At 38.8% G+C, this 25,329-nt stretch overlaps 1 protein-coding gene across 22 annotated transcripts in view; it reads left to right on the top strand.

Moving 5' to 3' along the window:
* The window catches only part of CAST (calpastatin), a 107,933-nt gene that overhangs the window by 42,975 nt on the left and 39,629 nt on the right, over positions 1-25,329 (top strand). For 7 of the 22 annotated variants that reach the window (XM_027037483.2, XM_015065536.3, XM_027037566.2 and 4 more), the window contains 6 exons: positions 14,727-14,786; positions 19,041-19,106; positions 19,719-19,760; positions 21,361-21,417; positions 21,878-21,991; positions 23,018-23,098. In XM_027037483.2, the coding sequence (XP_026893284.1) occupies positions 14,727-14,786; positions 19,041-19,106; positions 19,719-19,760; positions 21,361-21,417; positions 21,878-21,991; positions 23,018-23,098 (420 nt within the window). The remainder of the gene's footprint in view (positions 1-14,726; positions 14,787-19,040; positions 19,107-19,718; positions 19,761-21,360; positions 21,418-21,877; positions 21,992-23,017; positions 23,099-25,329) is intronic. The other 15 variants (XM_027037522.2, XM_027037558.2, XM_053225115.1 and 12 more) reach the window with 3 other exon arrangements.

Below are 25,329 nucleotides of genomic sequence, written 5' to 3' on the forward strand. Positions count from 1 at the left end.
TAAGGAATGAAGAATGTAACTGCCATCTAAGTAATTAGATGAAATCTAATTGCAGATATTTGTTAAAGCACTTTAAAGAAAAGGTTATTGGTCTTCAGACAGAGAATGCAGGGCAATAGGGAAATTCCAGACTAATCCATAGCAGTAGGGGTCTCCCAATCCTTGTCTGGGATGTGCTGCACCCCCTTTGAATTCTCTAAGACAGTGTTTCATGCTGTGTAGTCTGGAGAGCATTTGCATCAAAGTCACCTGGGATGCTTAGTTAAAAATGGAAATTTCCCAGGCTCTATCTCAGATGTACCTAGTCAGAATCAATGAGAAATCTATGGCTTAATGAGCTCTCTAGATAAATTTGTACACCTGTAAAGTTTGATAACCACTATTCTAGGAAGTAAGTTGGACTATACAGAGCCTTTATATAAGTTGTCTTCTTCTGGCCTTAGCAGTACAGTAAAATCTCAGTGAATTTACTAAAAATTCTAGTTATCCGTAGGAGCTCCAACTTCTGAATCATACTGAGGCTCTGAACTGAACTGGTTAACATTTGTGATGCACAAGCAAGGGCCTAGACCAATTCCATTTCACTCAAAATTGCCCCAAGAGATGGAGGCCAGCTTAGTATGTGAGTGTACCCTTTGGACTCCATAAACTCTGGATTCTGTAATGGGTTGAGGTCCTCTGCACGAGTGACATAAGTATAAAGACCTAGGTTAGATCTTGGAGCCTCTGGAGTTGCTCTGAACAGAGTTGTTAGTAGAGGGGCAGAGAACTGTTCCCACAGAGAAACCAGGGGCTCAGTCTACTGTGTAGTGTTCCTTTATCATCTATACTAACAGGGTGGGCAGAGAAAGTAGAAAGTCAGACAATTTGTACACGTTTCAGTTATGTGCTTTTTATATGTCCTCCTTATGAAAATAGAAAATTGTCTTTATATCAACATGGTAAATCTTTTTATATAACTCCATTAGTATGGCTAGTCATCATTAGAATCCTGGAATATAAATATTTTCCTGCTAAAATATATACCTTGAGTGCTTTGACACATCCATCTTTTCATAATATTGTATTTACAGAGATGTATCAGAGAGCTTGGTCTACAGCAGCAAATTGAAATGAGAAGCCAGAATTTTAATCTTCCAGGGTTCTTCTCTTTTTATATTCACCATCTATTTATCCCTGTCTTTATTTAATTTATGTTAAAATGTATCCATTATGTCTATCAATTTGGAATAGGAAGGGCTTCTTCCTTCAATATTCAGACTAATTTTTTTAGGCATGCACAATGTATTTTAAATGTTTGAAAGCCTTCACATGTTTGAAAGATGGGGAATGCATGCTCTACTTTGTCACAAAGCCCATTACCCTCTCTTCCTGCTGACCTGATAGACTTATTCACAACACCTGGCACATATTTTCCTTTGAATGTTAGACCCCAGTCTACAAAGTAAGACAAATATTATTTTCTGAAAATTCAATTAGTTATTTGAAAATTGCATCCTTGTATTATCTACATGTATACATATATGTGTGTGTGTGCGCACACGCACATACTTAACAGCTGAGCTGTATACTGAATGTGTATTTCATTAGGAGTTTCTCTATAGGTCAAAAATATTTGCCTTTAAAATGACAGCAGTATTGGGATTAGTGATGTATATCGCATACTCTTGACTTAGAGCATAAGAAAGGTGTTCCAGAGGTATAATCACAAGTATCGAGTGTCCCTGGGTTTTAAAACCATAGATTGGAGAGGACAGATATTCTTGAGGTATGGCAAGGCTGTCTTTTTAGGGAACATCTAGGCTCTTCATTAACCTGAGCTGGCAATGTCAGCACCAAAAATCTTCCTTTAAAAACTGGCTGGAAAGTACTTTTGCAAAAACAATTCTGTAAAACTATCCTAGTATCTTATGTAGTCTGATTCCTTCCTTTTAACCTAATGAAAGTATGAAGAGACTAAGTTTGTCACCAGGAAGAAAGTGCCAATAGATAATAGATGGTAGAAAACAGTGGTTATTTCATTAACCCACTATCAAGCCATCTTGTTTTAAGCTATCCAAAAAGCAGTGATTTTCAATGTCAAGGAGGTTCAGAATCACCTGAATCACAGCTTTTCAGTGTACAATCTCTACTCCCTCTTCTTCCTGCCCTTTCCCTTTCATAAGTTTCTGGGTGTTCATTGACTCCCTCTGTCCATACTGTCTTTGAGCGACCTTTCCTGGGCCAAGAACCAGTGACCTAAGGTGTTAAAGCTTGGCCAGTTATATTGCCCAGTGGTTTTACATAACATTGATTGTCAACAAGCATGCACATTTCTGGTACAAAATGTTTAAATAATTATGACTTCTGGTATATTTTGCATAAAGTTTCAGTGGTTTGAATTACTGATCCTTTTTTCCCTGGCAGTATTATAAAACTAAATTATTTTCCATAGTCTAGTTTACTCTAACCTTGAGTTTTAAACAATCGAGTAATTAATCATTGTTTGGGATTTTAGCCAAAAAGTGTCTACATCACTAAGAAACGATGTACCCTCGTGCTCAATATTCATAGATCAAAAAGGAAAGATTACCTTCTTTTGGCCATTCAGTTTGAGCCTTCCCTTTCTCTCAAGAATCTTTTGATGATTGCAGTGATTGGTGCTGAATTATTCTCAAATAATGTTCTTGTGGTGAGACAGGATTCCAAGTCTTAGAGATTAAAATTGTTTCCTTCTCTAGTCCTTCTGACAATCATTTTCTTACACCCCTTCAAATATTTCCAAACATTGAATGTGATGAACAGTGATGTACTTATTTGCAACTAAAATATTTGCATAATACCCCAGGTGATTTCCAATTGAACTGGTGGTAAAGCACATCTTCTTTGTGTATGTATAACTACATTCTCTACAGTTTTCTATGAGCCAGTGAACTGAAAGTTTGTTTGCCATTCAAAATGGAGAGACAGTCAATAGGAAATAAAAGCTTAACAAAGGACATTCAAGCTAGTGCTGATAATCTGAAAATAATTCTAGAATGCTCTGGGGGAGGGGTTAGGTCCAGTAGCATGTATGTAGTTTGGGGAAGCTTTCTAGGATCTAGATATTTAAAAATAAAGGGGAAGAGAAAGGAACCACCCATTGATTAATTTATTGAACAACTACTTTGCTAAGTGATTTACATAGGGTTTCATTTAATCCTCTTAATTAAGAGTTGCATATTTTGTGGGGCACCTGGCTGGCTCAGTCGGAAGACCACGTGACTCTTGATTTCAGGGTTATGAGTTCAGGCCCCACATTGATTGCAGAGATTACTAAAAAACAGTTTAAATAACAGAGAGGAATGTGTATCTAAATACAAAGAAGCACTAGAAATCAATATTGTGTTCTTTATTATGCTCCATATCTTAATATAGTTGAAATTCTCTGATGGATGAGGTTTCCTGTTTGTGTGAAAGAGTATTGTACACTGACTGGAATTAGCAAATAATGGTTCTGTTGACAGAGTTTCTTGAGACTTTCTAATGGGCAGTAGAGAAGAGATAAATTAGCCATCTTCGAAAATGGTGAAAATTAAATTACAGGATTAAGTAGTACATAACTGAGAAGTCCCTTATGTAAGAAATATAGAACTTTTTACTTAGATAAGCTGCAGTGTTCATATTTTTACATCAGTTTCAAATGAAGCTTACTTTAAAATCTATTTTTCTATTCCGTTGATTTTTTTATGAACTTTTTTTTTAATTCAAGTTAGTTAATGTACAGTGTAGTCTTGTCTCCAGGAGTAGAACCCAGTGATTCATCTTTTACACATGACATCCAGTGCTCATCCCAAAAAGTGCCTTCCTTAACTCCCATCACCCACTTAACCTAACGCCCCCACCCCTCTCCAGCAACCCTTAGTTTGTTGTCTAAATTTAAAAGTCTCTAATGGTTTGCCCCCTCTCTGTTTTTATCTTATTTTTCTATCCCTTCCCCTATGTTAATCTGTTGAGTTTCTCAAATTCCACATATGAGTGAAATCATATATTTGTCTTCCTCTGACTTACTTTGCTTAGCATAATACTCTCTAGTTCCATCCACGTTGTTGCAAATAGCAAGATTTCATTCTTTTTCATTTCTGAGTAATATCCCATTGTATATATATACACCACATCTTCTTTATCCATTCATCAGTTGGTGGACATTTGGGCTCTTTCCATAATTTGGCTACTGTTGAAAGTGCTGCTGTAAACATTGGGGTACATGTGCCCTCTTTGAATCAGCATTTTTGTATACTTTGGATAAATTTCTAGTAGTGCAATTGCTGGGTCATAGGGTAGTTCTATTTTTAACTTTTTGAGGAACCTCCACACTGTTTTCCAGCGCGGCTGCACCAGTTTGCATTCCCACCAACAGTACAAGAGGGTTCCTCTTTCTCCACATCCTTGCCAACATCTCTTGTTTCCTGAGTTGTTCATTTTAGCCACTCTGACAGGTGTGAGGTGGTGTCTCATTGTTGTTTTGATTTGTATTTCCCTGATGATGAGTGATGTTGAGCATTTTTTCATGTGTCTGGTAAGCCATCTGGATGTCTTCTTGGGAAAAGTGTTTATTCATGGCTTCTGTCCATTGATTTTTTTTTCTTCCTTAGGGGAAAGTGGGGTGAAATGCAGTTGTTATTTTTCCCATTTTACAGACAAGGAAACTGAGGTGAAGAGCAATTAAGGAATTTGCTCATTTCACACAACTGGTAGCAGAGCTAGAATTCATACTCAGGTATCTGGCTACAGAGCCATTATCCTAACCACTAAACAACACTACCTCTTTAATATTTGAAAAGTTTAAAGTTGCTGTCAGACATTTGTGAAATTGTTTTGCTTGTATGGTTTCCAGAATGACATTTGATTTCATTTCACATTTTCATTTTGATTATTTGAAAATCAGCTTGGGCAAGGGAACCTTGTTATAATCCCTACTATTTAAGCCTTTTAATAAATGTTTATTTATTTTTGAGAGCGCGAGCGTGAGTGCACCTGAGTGGGGAATGGCAGAGAGAGGTGGACAGACGATCGGGGCGGACTCTTCACTGACAGCAGAGAGCCAGAAGCAGGGTTTGAACTCAAGAACCATGAGATCATGACCTGAGCCGAAGTGCACACTTAACTGACTGAGCCTCTCAGATGCTCCTGTTATTTAAGCCTTCTAATTAAGAACATGCTTCACTGGGAAGCTGGATGGTCATGTGACAGGCCTGTATTTCAGTTCCCCCATGAGTGGTTTGGTCTCAGTATTTCTTCACAAACTTCCTCTCGTTTTCTGTTAGAGTCTGTCATCCTTGTAGATACTGAGTTTTGTACTTGGTTTTGTAACACAGGGTCTCACAAAAGTTCTCAAGTTCTCTCACTCTCCATTAGGTCCATGCCTAAGGAATGAATTTGAAAGCCCGATGGAAGCCAGGCTAAAAGGCCCTGAGACAGCTGTTCAGCAGAGCTCAGAATTGTTTTTTGTACAAATCATATCCTCACTAACCATATATGCATTAATGAGCTCATAATCTTTTAGGATTTGTACAAATCTGTGTTCCTGCTACCAAGATTCCTCTTCCTTGACTGATTAGAACTTAGATCTAAACAGGCTATACATTTGAATCCAAAGAAAATACAATAATGTAAAATAATATTACTCTTTTTATCCTAAGGCAAATAACATTTGTGTGTAACTTCTCCAAGCAGTGGTCACCACAGAACTGCTCTACCATTGTGAGAGTGAAGAAAGAGAAACTTTTGAGGCTGCTGGTGTTCATAAAATTTTTAAAAATCACTGATTTGAATTCCTTACTATGTGCCAGGCACTGAGCCAAGCACTTTATAAACATGCCATCATTTAATCCTGTTTTTATACCCATTTAAACAAATTAAAAGTTGAGCAGCTTGCTTGAATTTACACAGCTGGAATTAGACCCCAGGTCTATGGGACTCCAGGGGCTAACCACCAGTATTTCCCATTTGCACATCTGTCATTGGGTATATTACTCAATAAGTTTCACATCATTGTAGCTAGAATATCAGAGTTGCTGAACTATAGAACATTCAAGCCTGACATTTTACTGATGAGGAAACTGTGTTCCAGGGAGGCTAAGGCTCAGGGTCACACGGCTTGTCAAGGGCAGTCAGTCTGAACCCAAATTCAGGAAAAAATGCTGCCTTTTCTACTCTTTGATGACTAAACTAGGCTGTGTGGCATGCCCATTTCCTTTGCCCACAAAATAATTATCACTCCAGAAAAAAAGAAAACAAAAAACAAGGGAAAGTTGGAGTTTGCAAAAACAGTGAAAGTTGCTTTGGACCAGGAGTTCAACTTCATACCTTTTGTGGATTATTTTTGAGTGTTTGGGGTGATCCAGTGTCAATGCTTATAATCAGATGCTTCCAGGGTGTGGCCAAAACTTCTATAAACTCTGGTGTGGATTTAGCTCACAGATCAGCTGTGGCTATTGTCCTGGCTGCCAGGCAACGTTTGGCTGTTTATTTTGAGATCTACCCACATGTTGCATCAGAGGCCAAAACTTCATGAGGCTCTTCACTTCCCAGAGCAAGAAGTGCTCAGGCTTCTATTTTTATCTTAAATCTGTGTGTCCATTTTAATATATTTCGTGAATGCGCTGTGTACTCAGTTGAGATGGAATCATTTCATTTTCCCCAGATAGTGTTCACATTGCCTCATTTCTCAGTACTCTACTTCATCTAGCCTGTTACATTCTGGACTGAATAGCTCTTCCCACCTCTGAGTCTTGCTCAAGCTGTTTTGCTCACTTGGAATGACTGTGCTGGCTCAGCCCCCATCTCCATTTTGTTGTTGTTGTTGTTGTTGAAAATTCAAATACAGTATTTTAATTTTTGAAGAAAGAGTCCACTTATTATTGCAAAGTTGATTGGCATTACTATTATATTTGTGCTCAAATCCAAGCCCTGCCACTTAACTGTGTAATCTTAGGTAAGTTACCTAACTTCTCTGAGCCTTAGTTTTCTCATTTATAAAATGGGGATAATAATGGTTACTTCCTAGGATTTTATGAAAATATACTGAAATCAGATACACAAGCACCTGTCACAGTTCCTGGCACATTTCCTAACACATGGAAGATTCTGTGGTCCCCACCTGGCTGGTTGATCACACTACAATAAATAATAGTTTCAATCTCTTGTGTGAAGCCTTTCCTAACCGCCTTCCAAACGCACATCTCAGAAATAGTCTCCCTCTTCTGATCTCTTGTTACATCATGTTGTACTTAAGATCCTATCACAATGGATATTATCTTGTATTGCATAAATGCTGGAGTATAAATTAGTGTCATAAGGAGATCTGCATGCTCTTGCCCAAAGAGAAGTCTGTACTTCATTCATAGATAATCCATTGTTTGTGTTTCATTGGATTCATGTTTTGTGTCCTGATTAAACACTATTGTTAGGTGACTGTTTTGAAGTCCTCCTTAAAAGCACCATTATTATGCTAAATAATTAAAGACTTTGCAAGAATGTGTGTCATGATGTGACAGCATGGCAAACAATAGACTAATTTAAACCTCTGAATATTCATTTCCTGAAGTGAATAATGTGTCATTATAGAAAGAAAAATGTAAACCTGGGTCCATAAATGAGACTTCTGAAGAATATCAGTGCTTTCCTTAAAAAGCTCCTCTTCAGCTGCCTTTTGTTTGTTCCAGGTGTTTTACAGGAAGCAGCTCAGGGTTTTGTGTGTTTATGTGCTTTTTAAAGTCTTACAACTCCTGGTTGAAGACATTGGTGCTAGAAATGACTAGATATTTAAATTTTGTTTTCTCTAACCAGTTTTCTGACTTGTGCTTTGAATAAAATTTCTGATTGAGTAAAAACTTCTGTAATATTGCATTTGAGCCATCAGATAATACTCTTGTGTCTGTTCATACACAAATTCATAATTTAACAAATACTTGTTAGGCAACTATTGTTGCCAGGCTCTGGGGATGTGCAGCAACTGAGACAGGCATGGCCCCTGACCTTGTGGAGTTCAAGTTCAGGTCTGTCTTATAAGTTTTGTGAGGAAAGAACTTGTTTATAAGAAATCCATGATTTTCTTTCTTTCATTATTTGAAATGTGTTATTAAATAATCTTATTGTGGTTTGGTAACAAATGATTTGGTTTTCTCTTGTGCATCTAACAGAACTAGTATTAAAAGTTAAAAATCGGTTACTTATTTAATTTAGAAAATGCTTAATATTTGTTTTGTGTTTTACCCAAATTGCCCTAATATTTGGTATCTAACTTGACCCTCACAATTACTCTGTAGGGTGCATGGTGTTCCAGTTGTGGGAAGCTAGATGCTTAGCAGGTTTAATGTGCTTGTTTGTGGAGTCATGGCCACTGAGAAGCCAACGGACTGAAACTTAATTTTTCTAATTTATTATGTTCTTGATTCAAGCTTAAAAACAAGAGGTATTAAAACTGTGTGTGTTAGAATGAAACTTTAATGGCTAATTAGAAGATGGAAACAAAGATTGGAATCAACAGTTATTTTTTATATTTTGTCTGATACCATATACTTAGCACTATGGTAGACACTGTGGGGAGCAGAAATGATCAATTTATAGCTTCATTGATAAGACGTGACATACACTTAGAAACGAGCTCAGTAACCCTCTAACACAGCATGTGATTGAGTGTCCAAGTGAGAAGTACAAACGGATATAGGGGTTGAGGAGATAGTATGAGCTAAAGCTGATTCAGGTGTACCTTGGGCTAAATCTTCAAGGATAGGGGCCTGAGCAGGGAAAAGTCTTCCTAGGCATCTGGGAATCTCATCTTGCTCTTCCCGGAGGAGGAAAGGAGCATGATGGTGATGATGGTGATAATGCTAACTAGCGTTTGCCCATTGCTTACCACTTGGCCAAAGCAATGTTGTAACTAATTCATGTACATTAACTCACTTATTACTAACCTGAATGGAGTGAATATTGGTACCGTTGCCATTTCACAGATGAGGACACTGAGGCACAGTAACTTGTTTGAGGTTGCACATGAAATCAATGCCAGCTGAAATTCCACCAGACATTCTTGAGCCCAGAGCCCCCTCTTACACTCTTAGTCACTGAATTATGCTGCCTGCTGAGGTGCCTGTGAGACAGGAAAGACACCATTCTTGATGGAGGGGAGATGTGGATGGAGTCATGGTGAGAGAAATAGTGGAATAAGTAGGTTAGGCCGAATGGAGAGTCTAAAGTTTAGGCAGAAGACATTAGACTTTATCTAGGACACAGTGGCAAACCATTGAGAGCTTATGATTTCATCACAATGAGAACATGGTACACTTTTTTTTTTTCTTCCAGGTAAACTAGGGAGCCATAGACAAAGAATTGGGAGCTAGAGAATGGGGTAGAACAGAGGGTGGGAGAACAAGGTATGGAGCTATTAGAAGGGCCATGATGTAATCCAGGTGTGGGAGGTACATGATTAGACTGGGAGTGTGGGTGGAAATAGAAATGACAAGGACTGGAACCAGCACTGGGCCTGAACCCAGGTGATTCAGGGCCAAATGAGTTCCTTGTATTACATCATTTGGCACTTACAGCAACTCCACAGGCAGGTGGTATTACTACCATTTCTAAGGCTGTGGGAATGGGGATTACAGGAGGTTAATGTGGATTAGTAAGTGCTGGAACAGGGAGCTGAGCCTTCATCTGTCTCAGTGTCCTCATTTTAAGGTAAAATAAGATAGTTGGGTGATAAAGTAGGGTTGCTGAAAAGGTATAGAGAATTGTTCACGTAATAAATGGTAAAGTCAAGGCAGAAATCAGCATTCCAAGGGAGCAACAATGTAAGAGAGAAGGCAGAGGGCTTGTGACTGAAGATGAAAACAAAGAGAAGAGTGGAGCAAGTGGAAGAGGCTTCCAGAAGGAAACATTATAGTGGGGATGAGAGACTGTGGAATTGCTCTGGCAGAGCAGCCATGAAGGAGAGGATGGTCAGGGATTCAGACTGGATCTGCAGGTGTGTCAGCAGGTAGAAGAGGTGTGTGCATACGTATGGCATGTGTTCTAGTAACTCCACAGCAGAGGCAGGTAGATGTGGGAAGGGGGATTCTTGCCAGGGAGGGTTGGGGACAGGAAGATGGGTCAAGTTCAGGAGCACCTGTTGATTCATCTGCTGGCCTGCTGTCTGCCAGCCGGGCTGGGGAGAGAGTAAGGTGAGGCCACATGACCTGAGGGGAACTGGGGAGGCCAGCTAGCAGCACCTGCCAAGAACTATAAGTCTTCAGGCACCCCCAAGCAAGGGAGGGGACTCTGTTTTGTAATAGAGAACTAAGGAGCTGAGGAAGTAATATTTTTCATCAGCCAGATTTAATGGCAGCAGAACAGATGAGCAAATCCTCTAGGACCTCACCCTCCTAAGGGAGCCCTTAACTTGCCCAGTACCAGCCATTCAGCAGGGTCTGGGTGAGCTCACAATGCTTGGCAGTCACTCAGGCGCCACACGATGGTTGAGGTTGGTACTTACCAGAAACCCTGCAGAATCCAGGAAAAGGTATGGCCAGAAACCTGCCATGATTAAGAGTGGGGTCAGCAGGTGCGTGCACCCAACAGACAGACAGCTCTTACAAAGAGACCCCATCTAGTGGAGGAGACCATTCCTGAGGCAGTTATGTGGTTACCTGATTATATAAAGTTCTGGAAGTAGACAAGGAAGATGCCCATCAGGACTGCTCATGGTGGTTGTAATGCTGGAGGTTATAATGCTGGGGCTGAGAGCTAGTGAGATGCACCTGAAAGGAAGGGCATGTAGGGTTTGGATATTTTAGGAAGAGAAGCATGCCAACCAGTAGCATTTGTGTGAATAAAACATAAAGGGAGCATTGAGTGAGGTGTGCACTGAGGAAGGAAGGGATAGGCTGGCTGCCTGAAGCTGCTTTTCTGCTTTGGGAGATGGGGAGGGATTGGAGCATGGTGGTCTTTGAAGGCAAGAGAATGGATTTCAGTGTGAGGTAGTGGGCAACAGGAGTCACCACTGATTTACTTCGGATGGAAACTTAGAGGTGAGAATGCTATGTAGGAAGATTAATCTGTCCAGAGTGGGTAAGAGAGCTAAAAATCTGGACTCTGGGAGACCTTTGCAAAATATATGTGAAAAAGGAAAGTTTCTATTATCCAAGGGTCTTAAAAGCATACCATCTACCCTTCCTATCTGTAATTGTTTACTGCAGTAAACTTCCAAATTTATTACTGTAGCAAGTAACCGATGTGAAGAGATTTTGTTGAATAATGCTAGAAAACACCTGCCATATTGATTTAGTACAGAATTAATTTTTTTTTCCAGGTTGCATTTACTCTTAACCAGCGTTGGTTTGTTTTAATGCAACTTGATGATACAGCAAGATTATCTGAGGCAGGTCTGAAGCTGATGTAGAACTCAAACATTTGTTTTACCACATAGGGTTCTTTTCCTGCCTCCGTTAGAGCACTTCAGTTGTAACAAAAACCTGCTGTCTGTCTTTCTGGACTCTAGACTCTGAAGGCTGAGATGGTGTCTTCCTCATTGTATGTACTCAGCCCCTAGCTCATTCCTTTTCAAATAGCAATTGTTGAATGGGTAGATGGAGAATGATTATAAAAAGATAGTTTTTCTCTGTTCTTTGTTACTCTGATTTATTCTTTAAGTTTATAAATGACCGCTAATACTCTGGATGTAAAGAGATTTGTGTCGGTCATTTGGGATGGAGAGTACTGTAGTCACTATACTTTACTCTGACTGACAGCACTGATCCCACAGTGATATTTTGGTATGTATGAGTGCTGATGATTGTGCTTTTTTTAAAGCTTATTTATTTATTTTGAAAGAGAGAGGGAGGGGGAGAGAGAGAGAGAATCCCAAGCAGGCTCTGCACTGAGCCTAGTGTGGGGCTGGAACACACGAACTGTGAGATCATGACCTGAGCTGAAACCAAGAATTGAACACTTAACTGACTATGCCCCTAATGGTTGTGCTTTAAAATTGGCTGTCCCTAGATGTTAACAGGACTGTGCTGTGGTAGTCCTGCAGCAGAAAGTCACTGGCTTAGAAGTCAGGTGGCCTAGGTCCCAACCCTCGCACACACAGGTTAAAAGGCCCCTCTAGCCACCACCCCCCCAACAATCCCCACCTTTGCCTGGGTGATGCCCCTTATATTTTAATGACGATGTCACTTCCTTAGCATCACCTGTCCTGACCATCTTCTGAACTAATTCTGGTTGCCAAGTCTATGTTTTTATGGGAACCTGTGATTTTCCTTTATAGCACTTATCACAAGTAATTATTGCAGTGATTATTCTATTAATGTCCTGTCTGATGAGGCTGAAAGTTCCGCGGTGACAGGAACATGTCTAGCAATTGCACCACTGTGTTCCTGTCTCCTGACAGAGTACCTGGCACAAACTTACTCTGGGTAAATACACATGGAGCCAGTGAACTGGGGTAGATTTGACAAGGCACTTACCCTCTGTGAGATATCTTTTTCTTCACCTGTTTAAAACCACATATTAAGGTTTATCTTTAAAGTTCTTCAAGTCAGAGCTTTATGGATAAACTCTTCAATAACAATCAGTTATTCACATACATGATCAGAAATTTAAATGGTACAGAATTAAAATGAAACTGTATTCAATCCCTCACCAGAGATAACAAATATTAAAAGTTCATTGTTTTCACAAATAGAAGAAAATAAAACAAACCAGTTTTCACTGGAGTTGAATGGATTCACAGTGGGGTGGGATTATTTTCCTTATTTTCTGATCCCATGAAATAGCTGTCCTATTTCACTTTCAAAATGTTTAGTGCCTTTGTGATGGGATAGAACTTTCATGGAGGGATCTGTGCTGAGAACAGGTGTGGCCAAGGCCTTCAGTTAAATTCCTGTGATAACCTGCTCCATGCATATTTATAGCTATCCATGTAGATTTTACTGTTCTGGGGGGGGGGGGTTTGAAAGTCTTCTTTATAGGATTTGAGGATCACATCCAGCTATTGCTTAATAAAGGAGTAAGGCAGATTGGATATTCCAAGGCTGTGTGATTTCAGGAACGTTTTAATAAACATAGAGGTTTAGAAATAATGTTTACCTAAGGATTTGCAGCTTAAAAAGCACTTTCATGTAGAGTGTTTGGTCTTTGATTTTATATGATTGAGGGAAATCATTGAAGGAATGGGGTGTGGCAAATGGATACATTAATTCTCACAGATTAAAAAAATCTCAAGGAAAAATGAATATTTATGTATTTGTCCTTTAATTTGATGGGAAAATCTACCTTGGTACATTTGCTAGCTCTTTATCCCAAAGAGAATGTGAGAGACACTACTCCACGCCTGCTACAGTGACCAAGTGTGGTATATTTTGGGGTGAGGGAGTGCCTTATTGGTGCCTAATAGTGCTCAGGAATAAAGTTCATATGGTTTGTTTGAAAAATCAGTATACTAAAACTTTGGGCTTTTATCTGAAAATTGTGGTAATTTACTATTAGCACCAACATACTCTACAGTAAGTGAGGTCTGTGGGGAAGGTGATTTTGTTCACGGTCCATGGGTTATAGTAGGTTCATACAGTCACCTTGAGTGGTAGTGTGTGGGGGTGGCGAGAGTGAAGAAACCAACAAGTATGGGCTCCTCCTGCCCTGGGACTTAGCTTCAGAAATGGCTCAGAGCCAGACATCAGAGACAGGCTCTGGGTATTCTTGGCAGGGCAGCAGCTGTTTACTGACAGCCTGTTACTTAAGAAGTAAGTTACTTAAGAAGTGCCAGATGGAATCCCTAAGCTTTAAAACCTAACAGACTCAAATGTTATGGAGGTTTAAATGAGCCTAGGTTGGAATTCCCAAATAAACTAGGGTTGATTTAATATTCACCGGGGTAATGCAAGTTAAGTACTATCATAATAGTACCATGCAAGTATCCATATGCACTCCCCGCTTCTTGGGTGATTAGATTGCAGGGACTAATTCCACCATCCCCTTGCATCCCTAGGAACGGTGTATCTTGAAACTTCAATTATCATCATCACCTCTTGCCCTGCAGGGAGGAGCCTGGATGAGACAAATAATACAGCAGTATTACCTTTGCGATACCATTCCCACCTTCTCTTGCTTATGTGACACTGAAAGGACAATTCTGATCTTCCTGAGTCTTTTCTAGTGCTACATCCTGCTCTTTCTGTCTTTTATAATATCTTGGGACTAATGCATTAGTAATTTAATAAGCACCTACAATATGCCAGACATTTAGTTATCTCAAATACCTAAAACCCTGCAAAAGAGCCAACATTGACCTCATTTTATATACCTAGGAAACTAAGACTGCTAGTAATTGGCAGAGCTCACATTTGAACAAAATTCTGTCAAGTTTTAAAGTCTGTGTTCTTCCTAAAAATAAGGCAGACAATAATTAAAATATTTACTGAGCACTTATGCACCAGGTAGTAATAAACTTATAGTTATCTACTAAAGAAAAATTGAGAAAGAGGAAACTAAAAACCAGAAAATTGCCCAAGATTATTTAGTAAGTAGTACACCCCAAATTTGCACCCATTTGATCTGGTTGTAAAGGCTTTGCCCACTGAGCAAGACCACCTACTGGACTTTTGTGGGAGTTGTACTCTAGAAGAGGTAAAACCAAGGTAGAGTTAAGAACACGTATGGTTAAGAGGAATTGAAAGACAAAGTGTTTGTAGGTTAACCAGAATCAGACTTTCTCTTTCTTTACTTTCTAGGTGTCAGCTTCTTCTGCTTCCACCAGCAAGTCTTCCAGTATGAATCCCACAGACACCAAGGTATGAATAGTCTTTAAGGGTGTACTTGGGTGAATGCCTTTAAGTGATTATTTTATAAAGCAAAACAAATGTAGACTGACAAACGTGTTATATGTCCTAACAAGCTTAAGTTATGGAAGTAAACATTTTCTTCCTAATTTATAGAGATCTTTGGAAACCCACCTTTCCTTTTAATATTTACCTCAAGTATCATCTGTGCACTTCTACATTGTTTTAGAATATCTAGACAAGAGAGGTAATCCAGAGATTTTTTGTTGTTGTTCTAGGCTTGATGGAGTTTTTAAATGATAAAATGATCTAAGTACATTTTTCTGGATATAGTGAAGAATATGAAGGCTTCTTATTAAAATAATAATATTCTTATTCACCCAGGGGCGCCTGGGTGACTCAGTTGGTTAAGCATCCAACTTCAGCTCAGGTCATGATCATGGTTAGGGAGCTCAAGCCCTACGTTGGGCTCTGTGCTGAGAGCTCAGAACCTGGAGCCTGCTTTGGATTCTGTGTCTCCATTTCTCTCTCTTCCTCCCCCACTCATACTCTGTCTCTCTCTCAAAAATAAATAAACATTAAAAAAATTAAAAAATAAATAAAACTTAGTGTACAAATGAGAAAATTTATACTAAGTGAACATGAAACAAGTGACATAATACTGGTTACTTTAGATACTTTCTTAAGTTTGTGAAATTTTAGTCCTATGGGACAACATCTTATTGATAAAACTTTGAGCTCTATTTGGGATTTATTCTAATAATTATTTCTTGGAATTTCAGTAGAAAAAGAATGCTGTACAGTGGAGTTATCACATAGAGTAAGCCTAGTTCTGAAGAGTTGGCTAAAGCTGCCTTAACCCTCTCCCTTAGTTACCGTATCTCAAGCTGTGTTTCTTGGACAATTGGGGTGGAGAATTAAAGCGGTCACATTTTCAAGAAGCTCTTAACTAATTTTTATGAGCCAGTATCCTTTAGTGCCCTTAAAAGCTAACCCAGCTCCATTATTATTAAGTTGCTCTTGTTTAAAATCACTGACATGTTTTTTGCTTTCTGTCTTCCATGTTACTTTGCTATCCCAGTAGGATCCTATACCAAAACTTAGTACTGGCACTGTAATTTAGTGCTGTTGGGAGATCCTGTAGTGTCTTGTTGAGCTATTTGTTTGTTTGTTTTAAATATTTATTTTAAATATTTAGATTTTAAGTATTTAAAATGTTTAAATATTTAATTCAAATATTGTTGAGAGATAGCATGCAAGCAGGGGAGGGGCAGAGAGGAAGACGGAGAATCTAAGCAGGCTGCAGGATTCGAGCTGTCATTGTAGAGTCTTATGTGGGGCTCAAACTCATGAACCGTGAGATCATGACCTGAGTTGAAGTTTCATGCTTAACCAACTAAGCGTCCCAGGTGCTCCTCATGTTCAGCTATTTTTGAAGGACATTGTAAGTATCTTGAAGTATACTATTCAAATCTCTAATAAATGTCATCTAGCATTTCTTTTAACTTAAAAAATTTTAATCTAAAATTGTTTTTATTTAGTATTTTACATGAATTTTTAAATTGTTTTCAAAATATACATTACCTGATCTATTCATCTATTAGTTGTCACTATTTACGAAGACCAAGCTTAATCTTAGAATATTAAAAAAACTTACCTCAGACTACCGGAGAAGCATCAACCAATAACAAATTATCATTGAGTTCAGAGTCCATGAAAAGTTAAAGAAAGGAGAGCCACAAATCTAGGATTTCTTTTTTATTATTTTGGTTCTCATTTGACCCATTGCCTGACTCTAATGCATTGCCCCTGACTTTCGTTTCGAGGACCATTGCTTATTTCAAGTGTCCACAAACCCTTCAACCATTTGCTAAGGATTAATCACGAGAATTCCTGGAAGTCCTACAGAACTAGAGGAGGGGAGGAGAGAGAGGGGAAAGTAGGGAAAAAGTGGGAGAGACCAAAATAAGTGTCTTGGTGATGAAATATCACCAATGGCTGACTCAGGACCACTTTTGGCATCAACTCCCTTTCTTGGTGGATTTCAGTTACAATGTTTTTGTGATGTTTGTGTCATAACATTTATACTAGCCTTCTCATGAAGATTTTTGTGAATGTGAACTTGAGTGTATTTTTTCAAATATTTTGAGCTTTTAGAAAAAAGATGTTAATTCAAGATAATACCTATACTGAATCCTGTGTTCCATACCTTTCAAATAAAAGTCCATATACCTCTGAAGAGGAAGGATATGTCTAGATCTAAGTTCTTTCTCTCTTGCCCCTGGTGCATTAGAATCAGTGGTCATACTGCTGTAGTTAAGATGGAAGGTCAGATTTCTAATCAGGATAAAATCCCTGAAAGACTATGTACCATGAACAATGGAACCAGATGGCCTGGTGTGGAATCTCATTTCATATCAGCCATGGCATTCAGAAACACATCTTTGCTTTTGTTTCCTTATCTGTACAGTTTGGATAATAGTACATGTTTCACAAGCCTATGTAAGAAAATAAACATTAAGGGTATTAGTGCCTGTCCTACAGCAGATGCCCAGTAGGAGCTGTCTAACACTGGAGAGACAATGTTGTACAGTGTGGTGATTGAGAACACAAAACCCCAGCTCTACCATGGGTATCCTTGGGAAGTTATTTAACTTCTTTGTACCTAAATTTCTCATCCCTGAAGTGGAGATGATGATGATAGGATGATGATGATACCTCCCTCCTAGAATTATTATGAGGACTGAGTTGGCATATGTAAAGTTTGGAGCAGTCCTTGATACTAAGAGGTAATCAATAAGCATTAGTTATTGTTATCACTATTATGTTAAGCACCACCACCTTCACCAAAAATAAATTTGGGAAATGTATTAGCAACTACTAATAAAAATATTCCATTATAAACTACTTACATGTGTGAGCATAAATTCTTAATTGTTTTGTAGAGTTCTTCTTTGCAACATCTTGATTGACAAATTACAAAGTAGAAGCTGTTCATAGATCTAAACCACTACAATACCAGCTGCTTGTTTTCCTTAATAATCATTAATAAATTTCATTTGCATAAATTCAAAAAGCATAGTAGCAAATACAGAAACTAATTAACAAAGATCCTAATTGAAAGGATCCCAAATTAAAATTCCTTTAAAAAGATTTATGTGGTTATGAACTTGGTTTCCTTCTCAAACAATATGTATGTTGGTATAATGAGGGTCCGTTCGTTATAGGAGGAATGTTTGTATTTTCATGGCTGAAGCACAAGCCATGATACATCAAGAGGGTATTTGGTGTTGGCTTTTTCAGATAGAATAAAAAATAGGAGTTTATGTTAACACCACCAAATAGATAAAAAGGAAAGAAATGACAGGAAATATTAGGCCTAATTTTTCATCTTTTATTTTGTTTTTTTTTATTTTTTTTATTTTTTTTTCTTAAGTTTATTTATTTTTGAGACAGAGAGAAACAGAGCATGAATGGGGGAGGGTCAGAGAGAGAGGGAGACACAGAATCTGAAACAGGCTCCAGGCTCTGAGCTGTCAGCACAGAGCCCGACGCGGGGCTCGAACTCACGGACCGTGAGATCGTGACCTGAGCTGAAGTCGGACGCTTAACCGACTGAGCCACCCAGGCGCCCCTCATCTTTTATTTTGAAAAGTTCAAAAGTGTTTAATCCAGTTTTATTCCAGTTTTCACATCTTGCCTATACCAAGAATGCATGTATGTACTTAAGGGATTGTATTTTTCGACACAAATGACCTTTGGTTGGGTAAAACTGAGTAAAACACTCCAGTAAAGGGCTTAAGTCACAATGAGACCTTCTGAAGCATTCTTAGAACTTTAGATTATATTGTGCATAAAAAATCTATGTACTGTTTACAGGATTGTTATAAAATTTCAGAAAAAATTTGATAGTACTATGACTATTGATTTGGTCATAACCAAGCATTAGAAATATAGGTGGAAGAAAATGGCCCAATCAGCCTGTACACAGAGAAATTGAAGGAAAGGGGTCAGAAGTTAGTTTTTCTAATGGCGATTTTACAGATTTTTATCACGGAAAAAAAAGTAAATCCAAATTGCAATATTTGCTTGAGGCTTTAGAATTTTAGTGCCTACCACTTCTTGGAGTTACATACATATGCATGGAGTAGATGCAGTAGAGGAGTAGAACGAGTCTCGATATAAACATTTAGCCCAATGATACATGATACTTATTTGACTGTCAGGTTAAATAAAATCACACTTGGGACTGTGCTCTTGTATTAGGCTATTCCAATCAGCAAACAGATGGAAGGACAGCATTCCCCCAGCAAGAAAAGACCCAAAAAACAGGTGATGTGGTTCATTGTACTAGGGGACATTTCTGTTTGCTAATGGTCGCCTCACCTGCTCAGCATGCACTAATAATTACAGTTCGAGATCTTCAGTAACTCACTCATCACGGACTTTGTGGTAGGCTTGGTGACGCATCGCTCATATTCTGGCACTAAAACTAAATGTCACTGCTTTCTGTTCTCCTTGGCTCTGTCACCATCCCATTGTTTCACACTGACAGCCAAAACCTGTGGTATTTCACACAAAGATCAGTCATATCATTGGCTTTGAAGGATGAAGATTTTTTTTTTGTTTTGCGTATATATTAGCTACAATGTTTGTAGCAATAAATTTTTACATATCTTTGGTACACATAACAAAAGTAAGATGTAAATTGCTATCTAAAAGTAAGAGCAGGGTGTTAGTGTACTTAACGTGTTTATTTAAACAGTTAAAATTCCAAGAAAAGTATAATAAACTTAACTCAGAAAGCTTATATTTAGATCAAAATCATCTCCTTTGGAAAGCTTTCTTAGTTGAAGAAAATCTATGTTAAACTTTATAAACTATGTCTTTTTTTTCCTTTCTTCTGTAATTCCTTCCCTCTTTTCTTTATTTTTCTGAGTTTAGGCTGCAAAAACAGAACCTGAAAACAAGTCACAATCAACTAAGGTAAGTAATTTAAGTCAACTAGTGAGTTGTTTGGATTCTTAGCAGTAATAATGAATAAACAATTTACTCCATTGGTGCTACTGAATGGTAAAAGGATTTTTTTGTCAGCTAATGTAATTAATTTTGGATTACCCTTTTAAACATTTTATAGAGCATAAGTAAATAATTATAACATTAAGTCCATACATTAAAATGAATTTATTTTGTAAATGAAAACAATATATTTCAGAAGGCATTTTGTTCAGGTCTAGATTTTTGTTATAGTTGAAGTCATTGTTAAAAAAAGCAGTAGGAACCAAGGAGAAAGGACAAAGGGTAATGAGTATCCAGTTACTTTAAAAATGGGACATCAAGAGTAAATGTCTTTTGAACCCAGCACCTAGATGACTTACAGATGAGAGTCTTTGCTAAGAGGATCCTAGGTTTATCTTAACAGTTTTATCTCAGTTTGTGGAATGAGTTCCAGTTTCTCAGGAGACAACTCTGACTTTCCCTTGGGAGTGGCTTCCCTGACTCATGGCTGTCTAGACTGAAAGCCAATCTATATCCATGTGGAGATGGACCCCAGGGTGTCTGCAGGCAAATGTTTATCCTACATATGATGGTGCACATTACTTCTTTCAAACATGCTTAAGCAAATACTCAGATAAGACTGCAAGTCTTCCTGTGGGAAAGCACAGAGATGTCCTTTAAATGCAGGCAAGGGGAGGTCATCTGGGTGGAAGGTGAACTTATCTGATTGTATGTAGCTCCTTTGGGTTTACCGCTCAGAATGATAATCTTATAGTCCACTATAGAGGAAGAATTGAGCTGCAAGGTGGAAATCATCTGCTGTTCCATTTGGTTGTTTACACAATCTCAAGAGAATTGGGTTTCTGGTGATATCTCCTTCTCGACTTGTAACACAGAAAAGACTATGTAAATCATTAAATTGCAGAAATACCATGTTCATTCCCTACAAAGGGAGATTTTTATTTTATTTTATTATTATTTTTTTAATTTTTTTAATGTTTATTTATTTTTGAGACAGAGAAAGACAGAGCATGAATGGGGGAGGGTCAGAGAGAGAGGGAGACACAGTATCTGTAGCAGGCTCCAGGCTTTGAGCTGTCAGCACAGAGCCCGATGCGGGGCTTGAACTCATGGACCGCGAGATCATGACCTGAGCCGAAGTCAGATGCTTAACCGACTGAGCCACCCAGGTGCCCCCAAAGGGAGATTTTTAAAAGAAAGAATCTAGAGTAGGATTCCCAATCAACAAACTCAGAGGTCACAGTGATCATGTGACATCTCTGTGAATGGACTTGCGTTTACTAAATGATCTGTATGAATTGTGAAAAACAGCCAATAAGTTAGAGATACATACCTATTTGAAAAATCATTCTAAGTGAAATGCTAATTTTTTATTACTCTTATGATTGTCATTATCATGCTGTTGGTAGAATAACTATTGACAAGCAGCACATGTGTATTCCTCTAAGTGAGCCTTTCCCAAGTGAGGCAGAAGGGTCTAATTTGGAGTGCTGTTCTTAAGCCTGTTTGGAAGTAATAAAAGAAAGGACTCCAATGTAACTGAGATTTTATCATTTGAAATTAACAGCCATCTGTGGTTCCTGAGAAAAAAACCCAAGAAATAAAGCCAAAGGAACACAAAGAGGTAAGTGACCATCATTAAGACTTGTTATCAGGGGTGCCTGGGTGGCTTAGTCGGTTAAGCGGCCAACTTCGGCTCAGGTCATGATCTCTCGGTCCGTGAGTTCAAGCCCCGCGTCGGACTCTGTGCTGACAGCTCAGAGCCTGCAGCCTGTTTCAGATTCTGTGTCTCCCTCTCTCTGACCCTCCCCCATTCATGTTCAGTCTCTCTCTGTCTCAAAAATAAATAAACGTTAAAAAAAATTAAAAAAAAAAGACTTGTTATCAATAGGTAGGTGAAGCCTTTTTTGTGTGTGAGGGATAAAATTCTGAACTCTCATTTATTTGTTTTTCTGGCTAAAATGGCACCACCATGTGGCAGTAGCAGGATTTGCAATTTATTAATGTCCTATGAACGCTCGCACTTCATAGAGGAAAGCATCAATATTTGTTGTGTTGTTAACAGTGTGGTGTGTGTGTTTCAGCCAAAAAGCCTACCCAAGCATGCATCAGATACAGAAAGCAAGCATGTTCATAATGAAAAAGCAGTTTCCAGATCAAGTGAGCAGTTGACATCTGAGAAATCAACAAAACCAAAGGTATACCTCTCAGATTGATAGGAAAACACTACCATCAACTAGAGAATAAGATGCATGTCCTCTATCTATATGGACATGTATAGTTGAATCTGTGGAGCTATGCTGAACATACCTTGTATTGTAAGGATTTGGTGCTATCATTTTACTGGTTTTGCAAATAACCTTGTGGAAACTTGGGCCTCTGGAAAGCTCAAGAAATACATCAGATTGGTTGAGGGGAAGTTCAGTCCAGCCTTCTTCCACTGCCCAGCAGTGCCCAGTCATGACTACAAGGCAGCAGACTCTGGTGTCTCATGGACGGGAAGCTTGGGGTACTGGTTGCTACCTGGGCCCCTCTTCTCAGAGTTAGGAGCACAGATGCTCTGCATGATCTGCTCTTTACATGGAACTCTGAAAGAGGTGTTTAGAATTTCGTTGTAGAAGAGATGAATTTATAGAGCCAAAAAATCAGAAATAGATTCCATGCACAGCTAATGGAGGTCAACTCTTTGAAGAATAAACACTTATGAGAAGAACTTTTCCATTGAGAGCTCTTAGAAGGCATCTAGTAGACCTGCTTGACAAGGGACTTGATAGAAGGTAGTTATACAAATGTGGCTCATCACTTAAAGGCAGCCATTATGTGTTTTGTTCAATTCTATTTTGTTTGGCTTGCAGTATTACTAAAATTTTTTTAATGCGTTGCCAACAATTCAAGTCATAATGTTTCACATAAAATTCAAATTTCTAGCTTCTCTTGAAACATCAGATTATGTGGCAACAATTGGCTACAACTTTATAACAATTTATCACAGTCCCTACCTGGCCCCCTTCAAAATTTGTGCACCTGCGTGCACTCTGTAGCTCTTGAGTCCAGCCTTATGTGGTCCCCACTGTTGTACTATGTGTAGTAGAAGCTAGTAACCTTTTCCTCAGCACTGTGTCCATGATAGTTACAACTGGCTCAGTAGTGATACTTGAAATGCTTGATCTTGAAAACAGTCATTCAAAGATACTTAGTTCTGTTAATCTTTTTATCCCCTTTAGACTAAATCACAGGATGCAGTTTCTGCTGGCAGAGAAGGTGTTGCTGATACAGCTGCAGCATCTGCCAAACCAGATAACAAGGTAAGCACACCTAAGCAGACATGAAGTGTATGTGGGCCTCACTGCCTGTCGGGTCTCTCTTATGAAAAATGCGTGCTTGGTGAAGACCCATTACAACCTGGGTTTTCGTTTGGTTCTCAGTAAGCATTTAGGGATCTGGTGCTACCATGCTCAAATAACCTGTATTTGGTAAAACCGAGCACTGTTCTTTATGTGAAATTTAGTGAAGAAGAGGATGCATCTAAAAGATACAGAGTGAGCAAGATAACAAAACTGATTTGAGAATTCATGTATTCAGTAAATATTTACTGAGCACCTGCCATGTGTAAGGCCTGGTATGAGTACCAAGAAAATTAAAATGTGAGTTGACTCAGACCCTGCTTTCAACAATATTTATAGCTTTGAAATTAAGCAAATAAAATTGCCATATGTGAATAAGCATTTCTCTCAGCTTTCAACCTGGAGAGCATCTATCTTGATGTGAGTAAATAACAAGCAGTCATAACATATACATGAGTTGATAGGGGAAGTTTTCAAAGGAGACATCCCAGCCCTCTCAGGAGAGAGTATATATGCCCCTCTGACTAATGATAGGCAAGTCTTCTTTAGATCATTTGAAGAGCTATTTCAAATACTAGCCTGGAAATGTAAGATGAGAAGTAGTCTACTGTTTCTACCCATAGCAAGGCAGAGTTACTAATCAGTTTACAGGCCATGTCTCCCTCGAAATGCTACTTACTTCTCTGGAAGCCCCAATTAACTAATTGCAGCAAAAGTAAGAAGATAGAAATGAATTTTTTAAAAAGTAGTATTGATTTATCTGTTTTCCTGATTTTCAAAATAGGAACAGTATCCCCCTTCAGGCTAGATGGTAAGGAAGGTCATAGGATAAAAGTATGGCACATCTTGAAACACCAGTTTTTCTCAGATTTTGAAAAGGAAGAGACACATTAGTTTGTATGCAAACTAATGCAGATATTCTATGGAGTGATGGCAAAATTTACATAAACGTTTAAATGAAAATACTCATATTTTAAAAAAATGTGTTTTCTTGTATATTTTCTTGAGACTCCCACCCCCTCCCCACTCTAAGGATAAATGTTACTCTCTGTTGTTGATGAGGGGTACTTAGATGAAAATGTTTGAAAAATGGTTAGATTTAAGACAGAAGATTAGATTTGTTCAAAAAGATTTAAAAATGTCATCAATTTGAAATTTTATGCTAGATATAAAGTAGCCAGGGAAAAAGTGAAGGCTAACCAGTAACATGAGAGGCATATGTGGAAGTCTGGTGTGCTTGAACTTGTGGCAAAGCATTTCACTTTGTTGGTCTCTGATCCATCTCCTCTGAAGTGAGATTGATCAGATCTTCAATTGGGGCTGGGGTACTTAGCATGTTTAAAGCACTGTCGTGTGACTGCAGGACACCCTAGCAGCAGGCTAGCGCATCCAGGGGCGGGAAGAAGACAGAATCCCTGGGACTGCATTCCAAGGCAGATTAAGACAAGCTCCCACTAGAAGCTCTTTGGTGGGGAATGGAGGGCTTCTGTCTGTTTGCAGGATTACACACACTTTGAGTAGATCCAGTTTGAGTTTGGCATGAAGGGTAGGTACCTAGGATTGCAGACTTGCAGATGCATCAGAGTGGAAAAGTGTGAGATGTGTTCTGGGTACAAAGTGAATTCCATTGAGGGTGGGGCACACGGGGCATGAGCAGTGGGACTGTAAGACCAGAAAGACAGGTCCAGGCACTGCTGTGGATAGTGCTGAGATGAGTGGTAGCTATTTAACCAGTAGAGGATACACACTGGAGGTTAGAGAACACACAGAGTGGTGGCAGTGCACCGAGTTGTGGGATTGAGTGACCACAGTCCTAAGTGAGCCTAAATTAGAGCTGGGGTAGAATGAGATAGTGGGGAGAAATGCCAGAGGCACTGCAGAAGTGAAATCTTCAGGTTTTAGAAAAGAATTGGCTGCAGTGGACAAAGGTATCATAAACTCTGAGATAACCTTGGGCTTCAGATCTGAACGAGCTAGGTTGGTAACCCTAAAGTGAGTCCAGGGGGGCACTGTCTGATTCCTGCAAGTGCAGGGCCAGCTCTGATGAGAGAGAGTGCCTCCCTAAATTGTGACCTGGTCCCTGGTTACAACTGATGGGTGGACAGGTCAGAAGGAGAACTGGCTGAGGTCAAAAGTGGCCTGATTTTCGATAGGCTGAATTGAAATGTTGGAGAGAGATGTGTAGCAAGGCA

The sequence above is a fragment of the Acinonyx jubatus genome, chromosome A1 (genome assembly GCF_027475565.1).
Source record: "Acinonyx jubatus isolate Ajub_Pintada_27869175 chromosome A1, VMU_Ajub_asm_v1.0, whole genome shotgun sequence".
NCBI classification, from domain to species: Eukaryota; Metazoa; Chordata; class Mammalia; order Carnivora; family Felidae; genus Acinonyx; species Acinonyx jubatus.